The sequence below is a fragment of the Xenia sp. Carnegie-2017 genome, unplaced genomic scaffold, assembly GCF_021976095.1.
Source record: "Xenia sp. Carnegie-2017 unplaced genomic scaffold, XeniaSp_v1 HiC_scaffold_24, whole genome shotgun sequence".
Lineage (NCBI taxonomy): Eukaryota > Metazoa > Cnidaria > Anthozoa > Malacalcyonacea > Xeniidae > Xenia > Xenia sp. Carnegie-2017.
Genome location: NW_025813487.1, coordinates 14,938,319 through 14,956,484, shown reverse-complemented (window position 1 = coordinate 14,956,484; position 18,166 = coordinate 14,938,319). Strand labels below are relative to the sequence as shown.

The following is an 18,166-nucleotide window of genomic DNA, read 5'->3' as shown; positions in this document are numbered from 1 at the left end:
AGAAGATAATAACGATGATAATGAAGATAATAACGATGATAATGAAGATTGGCAAGATTTTAAATTTATTGATGAAACATCATTTACTGATGATAATTATGGTGTAACAATAAGAAAAAAGACAAATAAAACTAATACTCTTCCTGATGTTCCTACTTCAACTCCTGTTTATACAAATATTAATAGACCTGAAAATGAAGTTTCTTTTGCTGTTGAACAGTTCATTACAAAAAATTATAAAAAAGAGTTTAGATTTAATCACCTAAAAGGTATGGCATATGATGAAGGTATAAATCTTAGATTAAATTTAGGTAGAACTGATATAAATAATATTACTTACAAACCATTAAATACAAGAAATAAACGAAGCAAAAAAGGTATAATTGTTTTGACACGTAATAATAATGGAATATTACAATATAATAAAAATAAAATTGCTAAAGAAGCTGTTAAACAATTTAAAAACGAAATTAAAAGAATTATTAATTTGCAAGATGAATTTATAAAAACTGAAAAGAGTATGCCTATGGTTGATTTAAATAATCAATATACAGAAAATATCAATCAAATAACTAATCAAGAACTTAGAGAACATATAGGTGTTATGACTCCATCTGGAACTATTGATAAACGAACAAGACCGCAATTCATAGAAGCACAAATAAATCACTTTACTGAAGAGCTAAACAAAACTATAGCTAAAATAGATGAAATAGAAAATGAAAATGGTATTGGCAACGATATTGATGAATTAACTAATTTACACGAACGAGCAGCTGAATTAGAAATTATAATTAGAGAAGAAGAAGATCAATTAGAGAAAGAGGATGTAAGAAATAAACAAGAAGAAGACATTACTAGATTACAGCGGTTTAAAGAATGGGTTAAAGAAAATATACCAGGATTATCAGCTTTAGCTATATCTATTGGATCGATAATTACAACCATTGTTATTGCTGCTAGAAAAGCAATCCTGCAAGGTGCTCAAGCTACTAGTAAATTTTCTAAGTCTGTAGTAAATCTAGTTAAGAAATTATGGCCAGTGTTAGGACCATTATTGAATATTATCGCTCAGACTGTATCTTGGGGGCTAAAGGTTTAGCATGGTTAGCTTCTAATCTATGGGTTTTAGCTATTGCTGCTGCTTTGTTAATATATGATCAGTATAAACAAAGAAGAAAATAAAATATGTTTTAATATATATGAATAGATTACAAGAAGAGCTTTTACCCGGTTATAAAAGGACTACTATGGCGAAAATTAAAGGTAACCATACTTTTTATAGTATTACCTTTAATCCTAGTAGTGTTAAACCGGCTGAACAAATTTATGTTAATATACCTAAATTAAAATCGAATAGTTGTTTGGTTCCTGGGTCACTTAATCTATCGTTTGATCTTAAAATCAGTAATACAAAAAGTCACTTTCTAAATAATCTCAGTCAGATTTTACAACATCGACTCCAAATTAAAGTTGCTTCGGAATCGCTTTACGATTGCAATAATCATAATATTATAAGTATATACAAAGACTTGTGGATGCCGAAAAGTGATCGACAAGGCCTTATTGAATATGGCATATGTAGCCAAAATCTAAGAAAACTCATTTCGAAAGATGATAGTGCTGAAACAAATGGAGATTCTCAAAAAGTTTCAGATAAATTAATGTATGATATTTATGGTGTAAGACAGAAAATTAATATTGATAGCATTCTTAAAGACCATGGTCTGTATTGCCCTTTCAATATGAATAATAACTTTCAATACATAATAACATTACCACCAAGTGATCAAGTACTTATCGCTCAAAGCGGTCAAAATATCGGTGATTATGAATTAGAAAATATTCAGCTGGAATATGAAACTATTGAAAATCAAGAAATTGCAGATGAGGTGACAAATCTATATTCTATAGGAAGAAGCCTATTTTATGAACATATAACTCTCTTGAAAATAGAAAAATGGGATAAATCAAGTACATTACAGAATGTTAATGTCAACGTACCACGTAAAAGTATGAAAGGCATTGTACTACTATTCACAGAAAATTCAGTTAGTGATAGTGAAAAATTTATATACCCAAACATTGATGAAGTAAAAATAACGATAGAAGGTGTTCCTAATGTTATTTTTAATCAAGGTATGAATAAAAAACAATTTTATGAAGCAGCAAGAAAATTTTTTGATAGAACTATTCCGATAGATTGCTATATGTCAATTGAAAAATTCTATAAAAATAAATTCAGTTTATTGATCGATTTAAGGACCTTTCATGAAAAAAATATTGCTGGTAACGGTAAACGAATTCTTAATACTCAAAATGGCGTTCTATTAGAAATTAAAAAGAGAGCATATACAAAAGATTTAAACTGTTACATTTATGTTATTAGTGATGCTCTTGTTCAATTTGTAAATAATGATCTCCAAAGTATTCAATACTAAAATAACCAGTAATATATAAATGAACACACCTTTTAATATGATTATTTTAGGCATGACTGCTTGCGGCAAAACCTTCTTTCTTTTAAGAATGTTAGAAAAAAACTTTAGTAACCATTTTGATTATATTATTTTAGTATGCCCCACATTATCATATAATAGAACCTACCAAGAATGGAAACATATAAATGATTCTGATTTAATTAAAGTAGAATGTGACCAAGATCAGGTAGATATTGTTTTAAAATATGTTAGTGATGTATATAAACGTACAAATAGTCTTATTATTCTTGATGACTGTGCAAGTTGCCTAGATGTTAAGAATAGAACATCGGAATTAGTACGATTAGGGTTCAGCTCTCGTCATTATGGGCTTTCTACAATTGTGGTGACACAGCAATTGACTAGTATTTCTAAACCCTACTGCCAAAATATAAGTTATTTAATTACATTTTATAATACAAACCGCAATGATATGAAAACCATGTTTGATGATTATCTTTATGGTGTTGAGAAAGATGATATAGAAGAAATAACCAAAAAATTAAAAAATAATAAGTATGCACATTTAGAAATACAACTTGTATATCCATACCAATGGAAAATTGTTATTCCGCAATAAAACATGTGTTATATATATATGCCAAAGCGTAAAGAGCCTGAAACAATTAACGATCTAATTAATGAGATTGATTCCGCAAATGATACTATCAAAGATGCTGTATGTGATGATAATATACAAGATAAACCGCAAGAGGGTTTTAATAAAAGAGATCAACTACTTAAACTAGCTGAAGATGGTGATTTAGACAAGTCAGTTGCTTACATTAAAAAAGCTAGTCAAAAAATTATTGATAAATTATACACTGAATACGAGAAAAAACGATTACAAAAAGCTAATGAGTTTTTAACTAATTTAGTTATATCAAAATTTTCAGATATATTAAAAGGGTTTGATGCTATTGAAGATCCCAAAGAATTAACAAAACAGCTTAAATCAGACGACCTTTTAAAACAAGATGTTTACAGTTTAGTAGAAAAAGTATCACCATTTTTATCGTTTCTAGGTGTTTTATCTGGTGGAATAACAACCATTAAATATATTTATGAACATAAAAATAATAAACCGGATATAAAATCTGAGGAATAATATAAATGAGCTTATTTTATGGGCATGATAAAACAGATATTAATGTAAATATAAAAGGATCTATAGATAAAACACATCTATCAGATAACTACTATACTAAAACTCAAGCTGATGGTAAATTTAATGACTACTATACTAAAACACAAGCTGATGGTAAGTATGCTTTAACTTCTAATTTACTAAAATATTATACTAAAACACAAGCTGACAATAAATATGTTTTTGTTTCAAGATTAGCCAACTATTATACCAAGAATGAAACAAATGGTAAGTATGCTTTAAGTTCTAATTTAAATAAATATTATACAAAGACTGAAACAGATGGTAAGTATGCTTTGACTTCTAATTTAAATAACTATTATACTAAAACACAATCTGATGGTAAATTCAATGACTACTATACTAAAACACAAGCTGATGGTAAGTATGCTTTGACTTCTAATTTAACTAACTATTATACTAAAACACAAGCTGATGGTAAGTATGCTTTGACTTCTAATTTAAATAACTATTATAATAAAACTCAAGTTGATAATAAATTTAATGACCACTATTATAATAAAACTCAAGTTGATAATAAATTTAATGACCACTATACTAAAACTCAAATAGATGATATAGTAAAAAGTAAAATTGTACACCATAGTAACCAATTAAATTTCAACTCAAATGTTAGTAGCCAACAAGATATTATAAATATTCTTTTTAACAATATTAAATTTATTGAATTTACACTTCTATTTATAAATACATCTGATAAATCCAAAACAATTAAATTAGATATTATGGTAGATAAGATTAATAAAAAATTTATCATTAAAATAACAAATGATAATGAAAAAAAGATAGCTGATGCACTACTAGATTTATATTACGTATACTGTGTTGATGATAATATAAACAATATTTCTATTATTATTGAACCAAAAGTATCTACAGCTTCAATTAATTATAATGAATGGGCAAGAAAATGGAATAAAGCATTTAATGGATTATCCAAAATACAAGTTTATTCACAACATACATCTACATTATCTATGTTATATAATGGTTATTCACCAAATTTTGCGGCTACTATAGAAGATAATATTCTATCAACTAAAAATTTGTAAATGATGAAATCGAAAAATTAAAAAATTTATTAAAGATAACTATCAAGCTAAGCCTAAAGATGAAGGTGAAGAATAATCCTCATGTTTGACTACATATCACATAACTGTTTGTAACAAGTAATTAATACAAAAAGATTCAAAATCCTGAAACAATTATTAAAAACACTTTTAACAAAAATTATATAACACTCGCTTGACAGACAAATTAAAAAACGTATAGATTCCATATTTTGTAAAGAGCATCTATGACATTGTTGCGCTCAAAATTTCAGGCTTAGTTGCCTGAAATTCTTCGCCCCTAACAACGATTTAAAAAGATGCTTTATTAACACTTGATTATTAAAGAATATTTCTACCACGCGCTGGATTCAAGACCATTGTTAAAAGGCCACTAGTCTGCCAAATATACCACGTAGACTATAAAGCGCGCTGCTACTGATATTTATAAAACATTGTATTATTATACATGCGCTGATGAAATGTGCTATCTACATTAAACAACCATTGTTAAAAACATGCACTAAGACACGCGCGCCGCTACAAAACCAGCTATCGCTGATACTGATATTTTAATAACACTTGATTATTAACACTTGATTATTAAAGACGGTTTTGAAGAGCATTTTTAAGCCTCTGTTATTCTCGAATATTCTTCGAATATTCATCGATGTACTGGGAACCGAATTTTCACTTCGTGAAAATTTTCCCCACCAGGGTTCAAATTCTCGAGCATCCATTCCCCTGCTCGAGCATCTGAATAAGATCATTTCATGATCTTGCATTATGCTCTAATGCTGCGGATGCTCTCCAGAAACGATGCTTTCTTAACATTTGTTTGTAAAGACCGTTTGTAAAATTTAAACGCACCTATATATTTCAAAAACATATAGATTCCATATTTTTAAACGATAGATTGTAACCTCGAGATTTTTACCCCCTTTGAAACAATGACTTTTTTTTACGCAGCTTTTTTACATGACCTTTTGCTGAGGGACCCCCTTTGAACCATGGTCTTATTTTACGCTGTTATAAAGAAAGTTTTTACCCTTTGAAACAATGACTATTTTTACACAGCTTTTTTACATGACCTTTTGCTGAGGGGACGTCTTTTGAACCATGGTCTTATTTTGCGCTGTTATAAAGATAGTTTTTACCCACGGTTAAAAGTAGTATAGTACATGGGGCGTATGGGATAACAAAAAGTAAACTTTTTGTGATCCCTATGTACTACCTACTCTTTTCACTTTGTTTTGTTTTTCTATATTTGCAATAAAAGTGCACTATAATTTGAATGAATTTACAGTTTTCACCTCAATAATAAATTTCATAAGCAGTTGGTAGTGCATTTTGTTCTCCTGAGTATCCACATCTGGTGTTTTGTTCATATAAGAATGATGAAGTGCAAGTAGATATGTCATAGCACAAAGACAATAAAACCAAATGAATTACATACCTATACTGTACTTTTATGCTAGAAGCTTCAAAGCTTTTAGAAATTAAAGTTATTGTATTATATTACCTCTATATCATCATTCTCATGATAAAAAAATAAGAAAAAAAAATTTGTAGAAAAGCTTTGAAAAGTGAAAAACGTTTCTTTAAAAAGCAGCAATAATGCATATGATAAATCTCCATTCTGTACTCTAATAGGTTAAATAAGCTCAATTTTTCTTAAAGAAATATAAAGAAATATATAAAAATATACAGTACAGTAACTTTGAAGGTTTCATCACTGAATCTTTAATGCTTCAGTATAGTGCATTAGATATTAGTAACATTCAAACAACACTCAACTAAAATATTTTGATAAAGATATGACATCATTTAAACATTAAGTTACATAAAACCCAATGGCTTATACAGTTTGAAGCTTCACATCTGCATCGACTCATCATCAATCTCAGTACAAATGTTTACATAGACACAAACTTTATGGCCTTCCATTTTACATGTTTGTGAGTTGACATTTCATTAAGCATCAAAACACACACAACCTTCTTGCCATCTTTCTTTGGATCATGAACTTTAACTTCAAAGCATTCAAGGCATCCTTAGTGAATCCATTGTCTCCATCCATAGAATTTGACCACGATCAAATTAAATAACTCTGGATAGAACAGACAATAAATCAGTTATCTTTACAGCATTATAATTTTTTAAGACTCTGCCTGGTCAATAACATCTTTGCATGTTGTCAGCAATTAGAACATAACAAGCTCTGCTCCAAATCATGGGTACCGTTGGGGCTGATCATTTCTTTTTGATACTTTATACACAGAGCAAAATGTGTGCAGGGTCTTTTTTGCTTGAGGGAAACTATTTTGCAAATAAATGGGTAAATTTACAATTTCATGCATTAACAAATGACAGAAAAGTATGCAGAATTTTATAAACAAAAACAGGAAAACATCAGTATGTTTTGCGTTCAAGTCAGTCTTAAAAATACGATCTTTAATATGTATTTATGGCTTTTCAAATGCATGTATAGTTGCTTTTCAATCGTTGACGGACTAACAAAACAAACAACTACCTCACCCGTGAGAAGCGATATGTTCCTTTTTGTGGAAACTACGACATCCAACAATTGAACGATTGAAGTGTTGGCATTATAAAAGAAATGCCAAAAAAGAATCGTCACAGAATATGGAACTACGATATCCATATTCTGTGATATCGTGTTTGTTTTTGAAAAATTCTTTATACACCAGGGGGCGGTCGAGAATATTATTTTTCTGCAAAGCGATCATTTCAGCGGAAATACGTCCTTTGGCCGCCATTTTCTTGGCATCCTCGCCCCAGTAAAGTTAGCCGCTCTAGTTATTATAGAACTCAATGGTTGCGCCAGTGAACTCGACATTTGAATAACTGGAATGATAACCGAAGCCAAAAATTGAAGCCAAAAAAATACATGTCGTCATCATTCGTCATTACACGTCAGGCTCTAGTCCCTCGCGTGTTCATTTTAATTTTTTTAAATCATTTGTCCCTTGGTAATGGTAGAGTTCGGATCTTGATCAGAGCGTAAATTAACGAAATTTTTGGAATGAAAAGGTTCACGGAAAGTGAATCAAAGTGATAAATCGAGAAGCAATGTGAGGTGAACTTGGTCGATCTGCTCTTACGCTGCGGTTTTCCTTTAAAACATATCAAAGTCCTTACGGTAAATGGTTTGAACCCGGGAGTATCGTTACATGTTTGTAAATGTAGATCGTCCAGGTTAGTATAGTCCTGAGAAGGACTGTTTTTGTTGGACAAAGAGAGAAGGACAATGTTAGCGATGACTACTTAGAGTCATTTTTTTGACTCTGAAGATGACTACCGCTAAGATTGTCGAAACGTCAGTCAACAACAACAAAAACAGTCCTTCTCAGGACTATACCAACCTGGACGATCTACATTTACAAACATGCAAAGTCTTTAAGGATATTCAATTATTGATAGCGAGATGACAACCATTTAGTGTTTCAAGCACTATCAAAATCGATGAAAAATACAATCGCTCTGTAAAAAGTAAAAATGCGAGTTATAGACTCAATATTTTTTATGAAACTGGATATTCAAGTTTCTTTTTCTTCGGAAAAACAGATCTTTAAATCCACTGAAATGACAAAAAAAGACAAACACTGTCTGACACCGTTTGAAAATTTACCTTCCGACGAAAGAAAAATTTATGCTTGAATATTTTCTCGTCATATTTTCTATTGTATTGTCTTTTTAGCGAACAGTGTAATTTTCAGTTGGCTTTTCCTCGTTACAAGTTGTAAGTTATAACGAACACACTGTAGTAAAGTTTCAGCTGTAAAAAATAACCTTTTGCGAGGAGTTGGCCTCGTGTGTTGTTTGTCGTGATGTTGTTTATATGTTTATGCTTTTGCAATTTGTATTCAAATTTATATTGGCCGTGTATGTTTGGCACTCAGGGGAATGATACTGACGTACAAACCGCGTGAATATTTGACTTTGAAGGACTGGAACTGACGTAAAAACAAACCGCGCAAGAGACTAGGACTTTGGCTTCAATTTTGTATCTATAAAATGTATTGTCGTTATCATTCCAGATATATATATATATATATGGAGTTCACTGGGCTGCACTCATCCGGCTGGAAACATGGCCGCCGTTTAAAATACCCGGATTGTAGAACTCAAAACAGGGGCACGAACATCAAAGGCTCCGACATCTAGTGACGCTTCTGTTACAATCCTTGTTCTGTGCCGAAATCGTCAACGAGTGACGAGTAATCTGTTGTATAGTTACTCTGATTGGACAAAAAAATCACATTACAAATGTTTGCTTTCACTGTGCTGTGGCAAAATGGCCGATTGGCAAGAAATATTAATTGAGCTAGTGAGAGAGAGGCGATGTTTGTGGGACGAATTTCATCCTGCTTATAAAGATACACGCAATATAAAGAAAAATAATTGGAAGGATGTTGCTCGGGAACGGAAAGTTGCGACCAATATTGATCATTCAGGTAAAGTTTTAAATAATTTGTTATGATTGAATGTTATATGCAGTGCGGTGTTTGAAATTAAATGAGATATGATCTTCGCACTTTGCTGGACAATTTAAGCAATTGTCTCATGAACCTGAAAAATTCAGGTGACTCAACGGGATTCGAATAATTAATAGAATTATACTCGCAGTATTATGTCGAATGTTTGTTAAGTTTTCCATCTTTTTAAAAGATGAAGATGTGAAGAAAAAGTGGGCTAACCTTCGTGACACGTTTCACCAGCAAAGACGGTCATGTGAGGCAAAGCTTGCAAGTGGTGCTCTAGCAGTGGAGGAGCCAGTGTGGAAATGGTGGAAATGGTGGAACATTTGTTCTCGGTTTTGTAGTAGCAGCATCGAGCATTAAAGAGTTGGCTCACATTCTCCTTACAAGGGAACATGATCCTTTCAAATACATTCTAACATACAAAATGTCCCAAGACCACCTTGAGCTGCTGTTTGCATGCATACGTGGTAAGAATGGCTTCAACAATAATCCAGATATTGTACAATTTAAGTCCAGTCTACGAAAAATTCTTTTAAGAAATTCCATCATTGGTTCCAAGCATGCAAACTGTTTGACTTTCGAAAATGAATCTGCTGGTTCTATTTTTTCATTAAAATGGAATAAAAGAAATGCTCCAGCCTTTGAAGTAGAAGAGATGACACCAAAGGACACACAATATGTCAGTAGTTTAGTTTCTGGATTAGAATCATGTTCACTGTCATCATAAAAGGAGCAATACTTGGATATATTGCTGGGTTTGTTGTAAAAAAGATAATCAATAGAATCACCTGTACTGAATGTGCAAGAGCTCTTTTGCTCAAGTCAAAAAAATCATCATCCGTTCATGATCATAATTATTCACACTTCCAAACTACTACATCTTTATCTTTAATCAGTTTGAAGAATCGTGGTGGTCTTGTTCTCCCTTCTAATGGTGTGACCAAAATAATATTTGCATCTGAAAGAGCTTTTCAAGTCCTCATTCATGAAACTCGTTCAAAAAAACAAAAAATTCCCAGCAGGAGAAACTTGAAGACTATAATGGTTCATCTTATTAATCAAGAGCTTGCAGAAAAGAGCTTGTTTCCTGAACTCAACGAGCATGATGTTGATCACGAAGCAATAACTGAAGATCTACATTCATCACAGCTTATCAAACAGATCATTGAAAAATACATCAATTTACGACTTTCGACCTATGGTAAGCAATATAATAAAGATATCCTCCACAAAAACAAAATTGGTGTTCGCCAGCAATCTACGAAGCTTGTTTTATTTCAAGGAATCTAGTCGACTTCGATGAACATCCACACCACAACCAAGGAAATGTAAATCCTAAAAAAATAATTAATAGTGGTTTATTGTAAATAGTGAAAATAAGCGCATTTTACAACGATGCAGTCATATTGTTAATAGATCTAAAATTATGTTGTTCAGGTAAAATAATTCATATAAACCGTAAACGTTGTGTTCAAATCAAAGTTCTGGATAGCTGTTATGCGATTTTGTCGCTTTTTTTCTGTAAATATGTTTTTGGTTTACGATAAAAAAGCATAGAGAACAGCAAAGAAGATGTAAATTAATAAATACTCACGATTAGTAGTTCATACTTATGTAACTCTCAGCCTTTAGTTTATGGTCGCAAAATACACGTTAAGACCGCTCTATCTCAAGTATTTAAAAATTTTACACATTTTAACAATATTAAAGAAATTACTCACCATTTTTAATGCAACTTCAGTAGAACAGCATCATAAAAACGCTCTCAAAGTCGATTTCTCTCAGCACAGACTTAATATTTTTATATGCCGCCATTGTGCTTTTGCCACCTTTGGAAATGGCGGCCGCGTAGAAATTTGCCTCATCATTACTATACAAATTTGGCTGAGTCAGGTATCTAGTAGAATGGGTACTAGATCATTGTGTTTTAGTCACGATCCAAGAGGTTTTGATAAATCTGATGCGAGAAAAACCAATTTTGTATGATAAAAGTCACCCGGATTATAAGGACTCGAGGAACAAGAAAAGACATCACTGGCAAGATGTTTTGGATGAATTTGATAAAATTACGGACTTGGCGTGTGATAGTGAGTATTATTGATAGTCCGCCGACACTTTTTATATCAAATCATGCATTTCCATTACTTTTTAAACATTTTACAGTTGACACTATCATGAAAAAGTGGTCTAATCTGCGTGATTCATTCATGCAGTACAAAAGGCAGTACGATCTTAGAAGAGCTAGTGGTGCTGCTGCCACTGACGAGCCGAACTGGAAATAGTGGCGACACTTTGATTGGTATTTGGATTTCAATAAAAAAAGGTTTGCTATTTGTTTAATATCATTTCAATTTTTTAATTATACATGAAAGTCTATTTAATTTGTTAACTATAACACGTCATCTAATCAACATAAACGAACAAATGCGCCTTCTCCAGTCAATAATTTGGATGTATTAAATACTCCAACAACCTTTCCTGTGATTACATCAGCTCAGTCATCAAACGAACCATCTACATCATCATCTCTTGTAAACTCACCCAGTTCACCCATACCATCACCATCAATAACAACACCAACTTCTACAGCTCCAACACTTGCACGAAAAACCTAGAAAGCATGCAAGAGGAAAAGCTCCATGGATTATGATGAGATGCTTAAGTCCATTGACCAGCAATTGAATCATGAGGAAGATGATGCCCATTTTTTCTGTATGGGGATTGCAACCCGATTAAGGAAGCTGCAGTGTTCAATGCTGAGTATTTTACTCCTAGAGAACCAAGCTACCCTAATTCTTTTTCATCACAATCAACTTCTCTTCAAGTTTTGCCTCTAACAATGCAACAAAACTTCCTGCCCACCAGCATTGCTCAACCAATAATGAACAAAGTGACTATTCTTCAATTGATTTATCTTAAGTATCTGTTGTTAAAGTGATTTTTTAAAATATATATATAATAATTCATCAATGTGTTAAGACACAAACAAAAAAGGTGGTTTTTAAAGGTTCAAGTTTATTTTGACAAAAATTAATTACAAGGAAAAGTGTTCAGTGTTGATTTAAGTAAGCCCATTGCCACTCAACTGAACCATGCTCACTAACAAAATACTCATAAAGTGCTGACGTACAGAAATTGCTTCAGCTATCGAATTTCTGCCTGCCAGCCTTACAGCACTTTCCAGCACTGCACTGGATTGCCTTCGCCAGAATCCATTGCACAGATGCCAATTGGGAGCTATGGAATCTGCAAATCCTGGAGGTGTATAAGATGGATCACCAACAGTTTGTAACATGTTGTGCAAAACACATATTGCTTTAACTAACAATGCTGCCTTTTCTGGTTCAGCAATTATTGTTCTGAACAATAACCACCATAGCTGAGCAAGGATGCCTAAAATTTATCAATAGAGTACACCATAATTTCATTTTTTAAGTAAATTCATTCAATAGTAAAAAAATAACTGTGATTTGTGATACCTATCAAATGAGTTTTTAATAACCCTGCGTGCACGAGACAATCGATAATTGAAAATCTGTTTAGCATTGCAATCAAGTTGCTTGCCAGGATATGGTTGTAACAAGTTAGGCTTTAGTGGAAATGCTTCATCTCCAACTAAAACAAATGGCATGGGGTTCCCAGTTTCATGAGGTAGACAGACCGGTGCTGGAAGATTTATCTGTCCTAGAAAAGATGAAAACATGTTAATATTTTATGCAAGCTTGCCAGTGCAAGATTGGTGTGCCAAAAAATTGGAATGAATTGCCAATCTTACTAGAACCATTCATCTTGATTTAATAACACAAATCTTAAGTTAGCAAAATGATATTATTTGAAGTTTGTCTTTTCTTATTATTCAAAGAAACATAATGTACTTGGAATGACATACTTAATAAAAAAGCTATATTATGTACAATAAGAATACCTACAATATGGCCAAGTTTAGGAAAATTCTACCGTGAAGTTTTTTACTTACAGGCCTTTGTTTAGCAATGACTTGAAATTCTCAACTTAATTATATAGGATCATATTACGTGCATTCGTGTCATCAAACTATGTCGATGATTTTCTACAACTTATTTTTTTGTGCCATCTCCAGATTTTGGATATGTTATAGACAATAAGAATATATACAATATGGCCAAGTTTAAAAAAATTCTACCGTGTGGTTTTTAAATTATAGGCTAATGAAAAGAAATGGAAAGTACACTGTAATATAAATCTTAGTGTTTTCTTCAATTTCTTGACTTTTATACATTTTTTGTGATGGTTAAGGACAGTAAAATAGTAATAAACAGTTAAGAATTGTTTTTACTGTTGTATTTGATGGAAAACGTGTTTTAAAGACGATTTTTCGATTTATCATTTTGAATGATAAATTTTAGTTGAATGTGGTGATGAATGTTGTGATGAGTGTTTTGTTGAATGTGGTGCCAATTTCACGGTAGTGATGCAGTGTGACAGCAAGCTTTAAATCAGGGCTAATAGACTTTCTAAGATGTGTGTAAACTTTAGTGATGTGAGGTCTAATTAAATCCAAAATGTAGGAAAGCCTCCCATCTTGCTCAAACAGTTTGCTTGGAAGGATTCCACTCTGTTTTGAACCACGTTGCTCCAAAGATGATTGCCTTCACATATCAAGAAATGGTAACAAGGTACTATCATAATGTCTTAAAATTATTTACATTAATAATTTACTAAACTAAATAATGTAATCTTCTCCCAGACACATCATAGCAGCAATGCATTTCAATGCTAACTTAAGGAGTGAGGAAAAAAAAATGATGATGGCACAGAGTGTGTTTCAGTTATATATCCTAAATTTAAAAATGGTGAAGTCACAATTAGGAGTGTGAAACATGCAGTTGAAAGAAAACTAGCTTTTACACAAAATTTATTCTAATTTTGTTTTTTGTCTTAGATTATGTTGAAGTAGTATAGAGACTACCGGTTCTGGCACAACCCCGGTCTGGAGACTGCCAGTTCTAGCGCACCCTCGGTCTAGAGGCTGCCGGTTCTGGCGCACTGACATTTTGAGAAGGAGTATACACAAATCTAAGCGCCCCAGCCCTAGCTCGCGTACGTATGCTTTCATAATTACAGCGAATGTCGAACCCAGGACAAAGGCAGGAGCCAAAGACGGCCGGCCCACCCCCCGCGCCCGCGCGGCCGGCCGTTGGGGTCTATTAGTTCTGATGTGATTATTATTTAGACATAAATTCTCACGTAGTGTATATCGAAAAATTCGACAGCCATTAGGCAAGGAAAGAACAAGTGTGCGTGGTTTTTGCCCGGAAAGCTCACCACATGTGGGCGAAGCTCCATGGGTGAATATTGTGGACTTCATATGAAGCGATTAAGGGAAGGCGGGCGACTTCCAGGTTAAGGTTAAGATTAAAGGTTAAAGGTTTTTATTATTCATCTTCAGATTAAAAAGTACGATGAATTTACATTACAATACTACGAATTTACAATACTAAGAATTACATGTTAACTTTATTATATATATATATTTACAAGATCTAACAATAAAAGATTGTTTATGACGTTCGGTCCGAGATAAAATACTATAAGTTTTGCTTTTACGCAACTCGTGCGAATTTTCTTTAGGATAAGGTACTAGAAATTTGCATGGATGATCAGGTTCCTCTATAATCCTTTTGATCTCTTGGGTAGTTGCTAGTTCACGTCTGCTTTTCAAAGAGGGCAAGTAGTTTTTATCTAGTTGTAAAATTTTTAAACTTCTTCTTTGTACACGTTCAATTTCTTGCTGTAAAAAATGTGGAAGTCCTGCCCAGACTGCCGATGCATACTCTAATACTGGTCTTATTTTTGATGTATATGATAATAATCCAACATCTGAAGGTAATTGAGACTTCCTACAAAGTCGAAGATAATATAGTCTTTTATTTGCCTTGCTTGTAATTTGGTGTACATGTTCATTCCATTTAAGATCATTTTGACATGTTACGACAAGAAGTTTGAAATTGGTAACTCTTTCTATTTCTTCTTCTCCAAAAAATAGGGAGGGTGGTTCTTGTATTGAGTTCGTAAAGCATATCCACATATCCTTTGTTTTTTTTCGGATTCAGAGCCATTCTGTTATTATCAGCCCATTTCCGTAATTCGTCGATTACTTCTTGCATGGAACTGCATTCACCTCTTTCGACAATCTGGTTCTGAGTGCAATCATCCGCATATTTACATGTATTAGCATCTATTTCTTTAGGAATATTGTCCTCTAAATCATTTATATATACATTAAAGAGCACTGGTGATATGACAGCGCTTGTGGCACGCCCAAAGGGCAAGGTTGGATGGATGACATAGCTCCTTTAGGTTGACTTTTGCGTTCTTCCTGTCAAAAACTTCGAATCCATTGCCAGAAAGACTTATTAATTTCCATAGATGCTAATTTTGTAGTAATATATTGTGATTCACCATGTCAAACGCCTTTCGAAAATCTATAAATAATACGTGAACTCCTTTCTACCTAATTGAGAATTATCTGTTGCATTATACCAATTTTGTGTGATAGATATTAGAGCAGATACAGTAGATCGGCCATGAGTAAAGGCATGTTGGTTACTCTTTATTTTGAAATCTGATTTATTCAAATGGAGTTGAAGTTTGTCTATTACTTTTGCCATTTGAGGAAGGACAGATATAGGTCTGAAGTCATTTTCAACATTGCTTGGATTATTAACTTTAGCAACTGGAGTTATTAGTGCATGTTTATATTGGCTGGGGTACTTGCATTGTTTTATACTTGTGGTTACTATATTGTGTACGACTGGTGCAAGATCTTCGCAAAAACGTTTAAGTATCCATGCCGGAATTTTGTCATCACCTGTTGCTTTTCTGGGATTTAGGTGCTGTAGACAACTCTTGACCTGTCCAATAGATGGTAAAGGAGGTTTAACATCCTTCAGCGTTTGGTTGATCAAGTTATCTTCAATTTCGTAGTCGGGTAATTGGTTTAACCAAGGTTTTGTAAAGACTTGTTGTAATTTTTCAGCTAGTTCCAGTACATTTTCATCATAAACATTTCTTTTTACACTATTCCCGTTATTAATTCCCAACATTAAGAAGATTGATTTATACCATTTTTTAGGGTTAGTCGTACGAAAGTCTTTTGCTTTTCGTTTGTAATATGAAATTTTGGCGTTGTTTATAAGTTTTGAGACATCAGAACATAGTTTTTCATAACGTGCTTGATTATTACATGAGAAAGCACGTTGTCTGGCTTTGATCTTTGATTTTATAAAGCTTGTCATCCAAGGTTTATCTGAAGTATGCATTCGTACTGTTTTTTCAGGAATAGTTTCATCCATAATACTAAGCATCGTCGAGGTAAAAGCATTTACTTTTTCATCTACATCTTGTACATTAAAGACCTCAGACCAATCTTCAAGAATAAGTTTTCTGCATAAGATATTTACTTTTCCAGGTGTTAAGAGTCTTACCCTTCTGGGAATTGTTGGTGTTTTTTCTTTCTGTTTTGGCACTAATAGAAGGCAATTGTGATCAGAACGTCCCAATGGTGGTAGATGCTGTGTTGGTTTATACATATCTCGCATATTTGTCAAGACTTGATCCAAACCGTTTTTTCCTCTGGTTGGGTATAGGATAGATTTTTTTAATTGAAACAATTACATAGATTAGTCAAGTTTAATTTATTGAAGTCTCCAGCAACTATAATTGCAGAGGATGGACGTTCACATAGCAACTGATCTAAATTTTGATGAGATATTCAATCATATCATGTTCTTTTTCGGCACTTTGTCCAGGTGGATAATAAATAATGACGATAATAATTGCACTAAATGGGCGAGGCGTTCTTGTTGCTTTAAGCACTAACCATAGCACCTCTTTATCATTGTCTTCATCAAATAACTTGCGACTAACAGGTATACTTTGATGTACATAAGTAAGAACTCCTCCGCCAAGGGTGGGTCTGTCTTTGCGAAATATTTTGTATTCATCATTAATCGATATTGTTGTGTCTTGTATGTTTGGAGAAAGCCAGGATTCTGTAATCAGTACAACTTCAGGACCATTATTCATGACGACTCCATGTAGTTCATTAGTTTTATTAGTTACATGACATGCATTTGTGAGCATGATTGTTGGGAGAAAGGTTTTGACTGGATCATTACTGTTAGTTTTAATTTCTATACAGTTGCATTTGCCATAATTCGTATTGTATCCCTTATTTATTTTAATATGTTTGATTGGTTTTCTCTGGGTTATACGAACGTCAATGGAGAAGATGTTATCATTGGTTGTGTAATCTGATGCGATTAAGCCACGATGCATTCGATCTATTTTCCTCCCCAGCTTAGCCCCGAAACCAGTCCTATGCTGAGAACAAACGCCAACAAGCGGTTCAACAGTGGTTATTTTTTGTTCAGTGTTTGATGAACAAAGTGTAGGTATGTTAGCCATTCTTTTGCTTTTTTCTTCCTTTTGCAAGATGTCTCATAATCGTACTTCAAAAAAGCTTGTTTGCGAAGATCTTGGTGATGTGAGTGTGTTAGGGGATGATGGTAATACCGAAAAGGGGTACTCTTATGATAAAAATTGTTTTTCTTTGTACTTTTAGAAGGTGTTTGAGATGGTGGATATTTAATGGCGTTAAATTTGACTTGATAATTACCATCCTTTGAGTTGTTTTGCTTTCAGTTTTGGAAAACGTTAGTAGGACTCGGCAGTTGCTCGGTGTTAATTGCTGTAAGCGATGTTAAATTTTGTTTTTGATCAGAAAGGACATCATGAGTTGTATCAACTGGGTTTGATGACTTCTGTTCCAGATGGGTAGTAGCAGCAGAGTTGTTTATCTGGAGTTGTTCCATGCCAGCATGATTTGCAGTATACTTGACATAATGTTTTTCACGATATTTAGTCATTTGCATTGAAAACTTATCATTGAAATTTTGTTTTTTATTAAGTGTAGTATAATTT

At 32.9% G+C, this 18,166-nt stretch overlaps 1 protein-coding gene and 2 long non-coding RNA genes across 3 annotated transcripts; 1 reads left to right on the top strand and 2 right to left on the bottom strand.

Annotated features, from left to right (window-relative positions):
• Positions 1-872: 872 nt before the first annotated feature.
• LOC124451617 lies at positions 873-13,848 on the top strand. Its single transcript, XR_006950569.1, has 3 exons — positions 873-883; positions 9,348-9,353; positions 13,750-13,848. It is a non-coding gene; the product is annotated as an uncharacterized LOC124451617 (long non-coding RNA).
• On the bottom strand, positions 10,075-10,999 carry LOC124451616. The gene is made up of 2 exons (XR_006950568.1): positions 10,924-10,999; positions 10,075-10,537 (listed from the first exon to the last, which is right to left on the bottom strand). It is a non-coding gene; the product is annotated as an uncharacterized LOC124451616 (long non-coding RNA).
• A 1,818-nt stretch (positions 13,849-15,666) lies between the features above and the next one.
• LOC124452220 lies at positions 15,667-16,782 on the bottom strand. The gene has a single exon (XM_047002802.1). It carries the CDS (start codon positions 16,780-16,782, stop codon positions 15,667-15,669), a length of 1,116 nt encoding a protein of 371 aa, XP_046858758.1.
• Between the last annotated feature and the right edge of the window lie 1,384 nt (positions 16,783-18,166).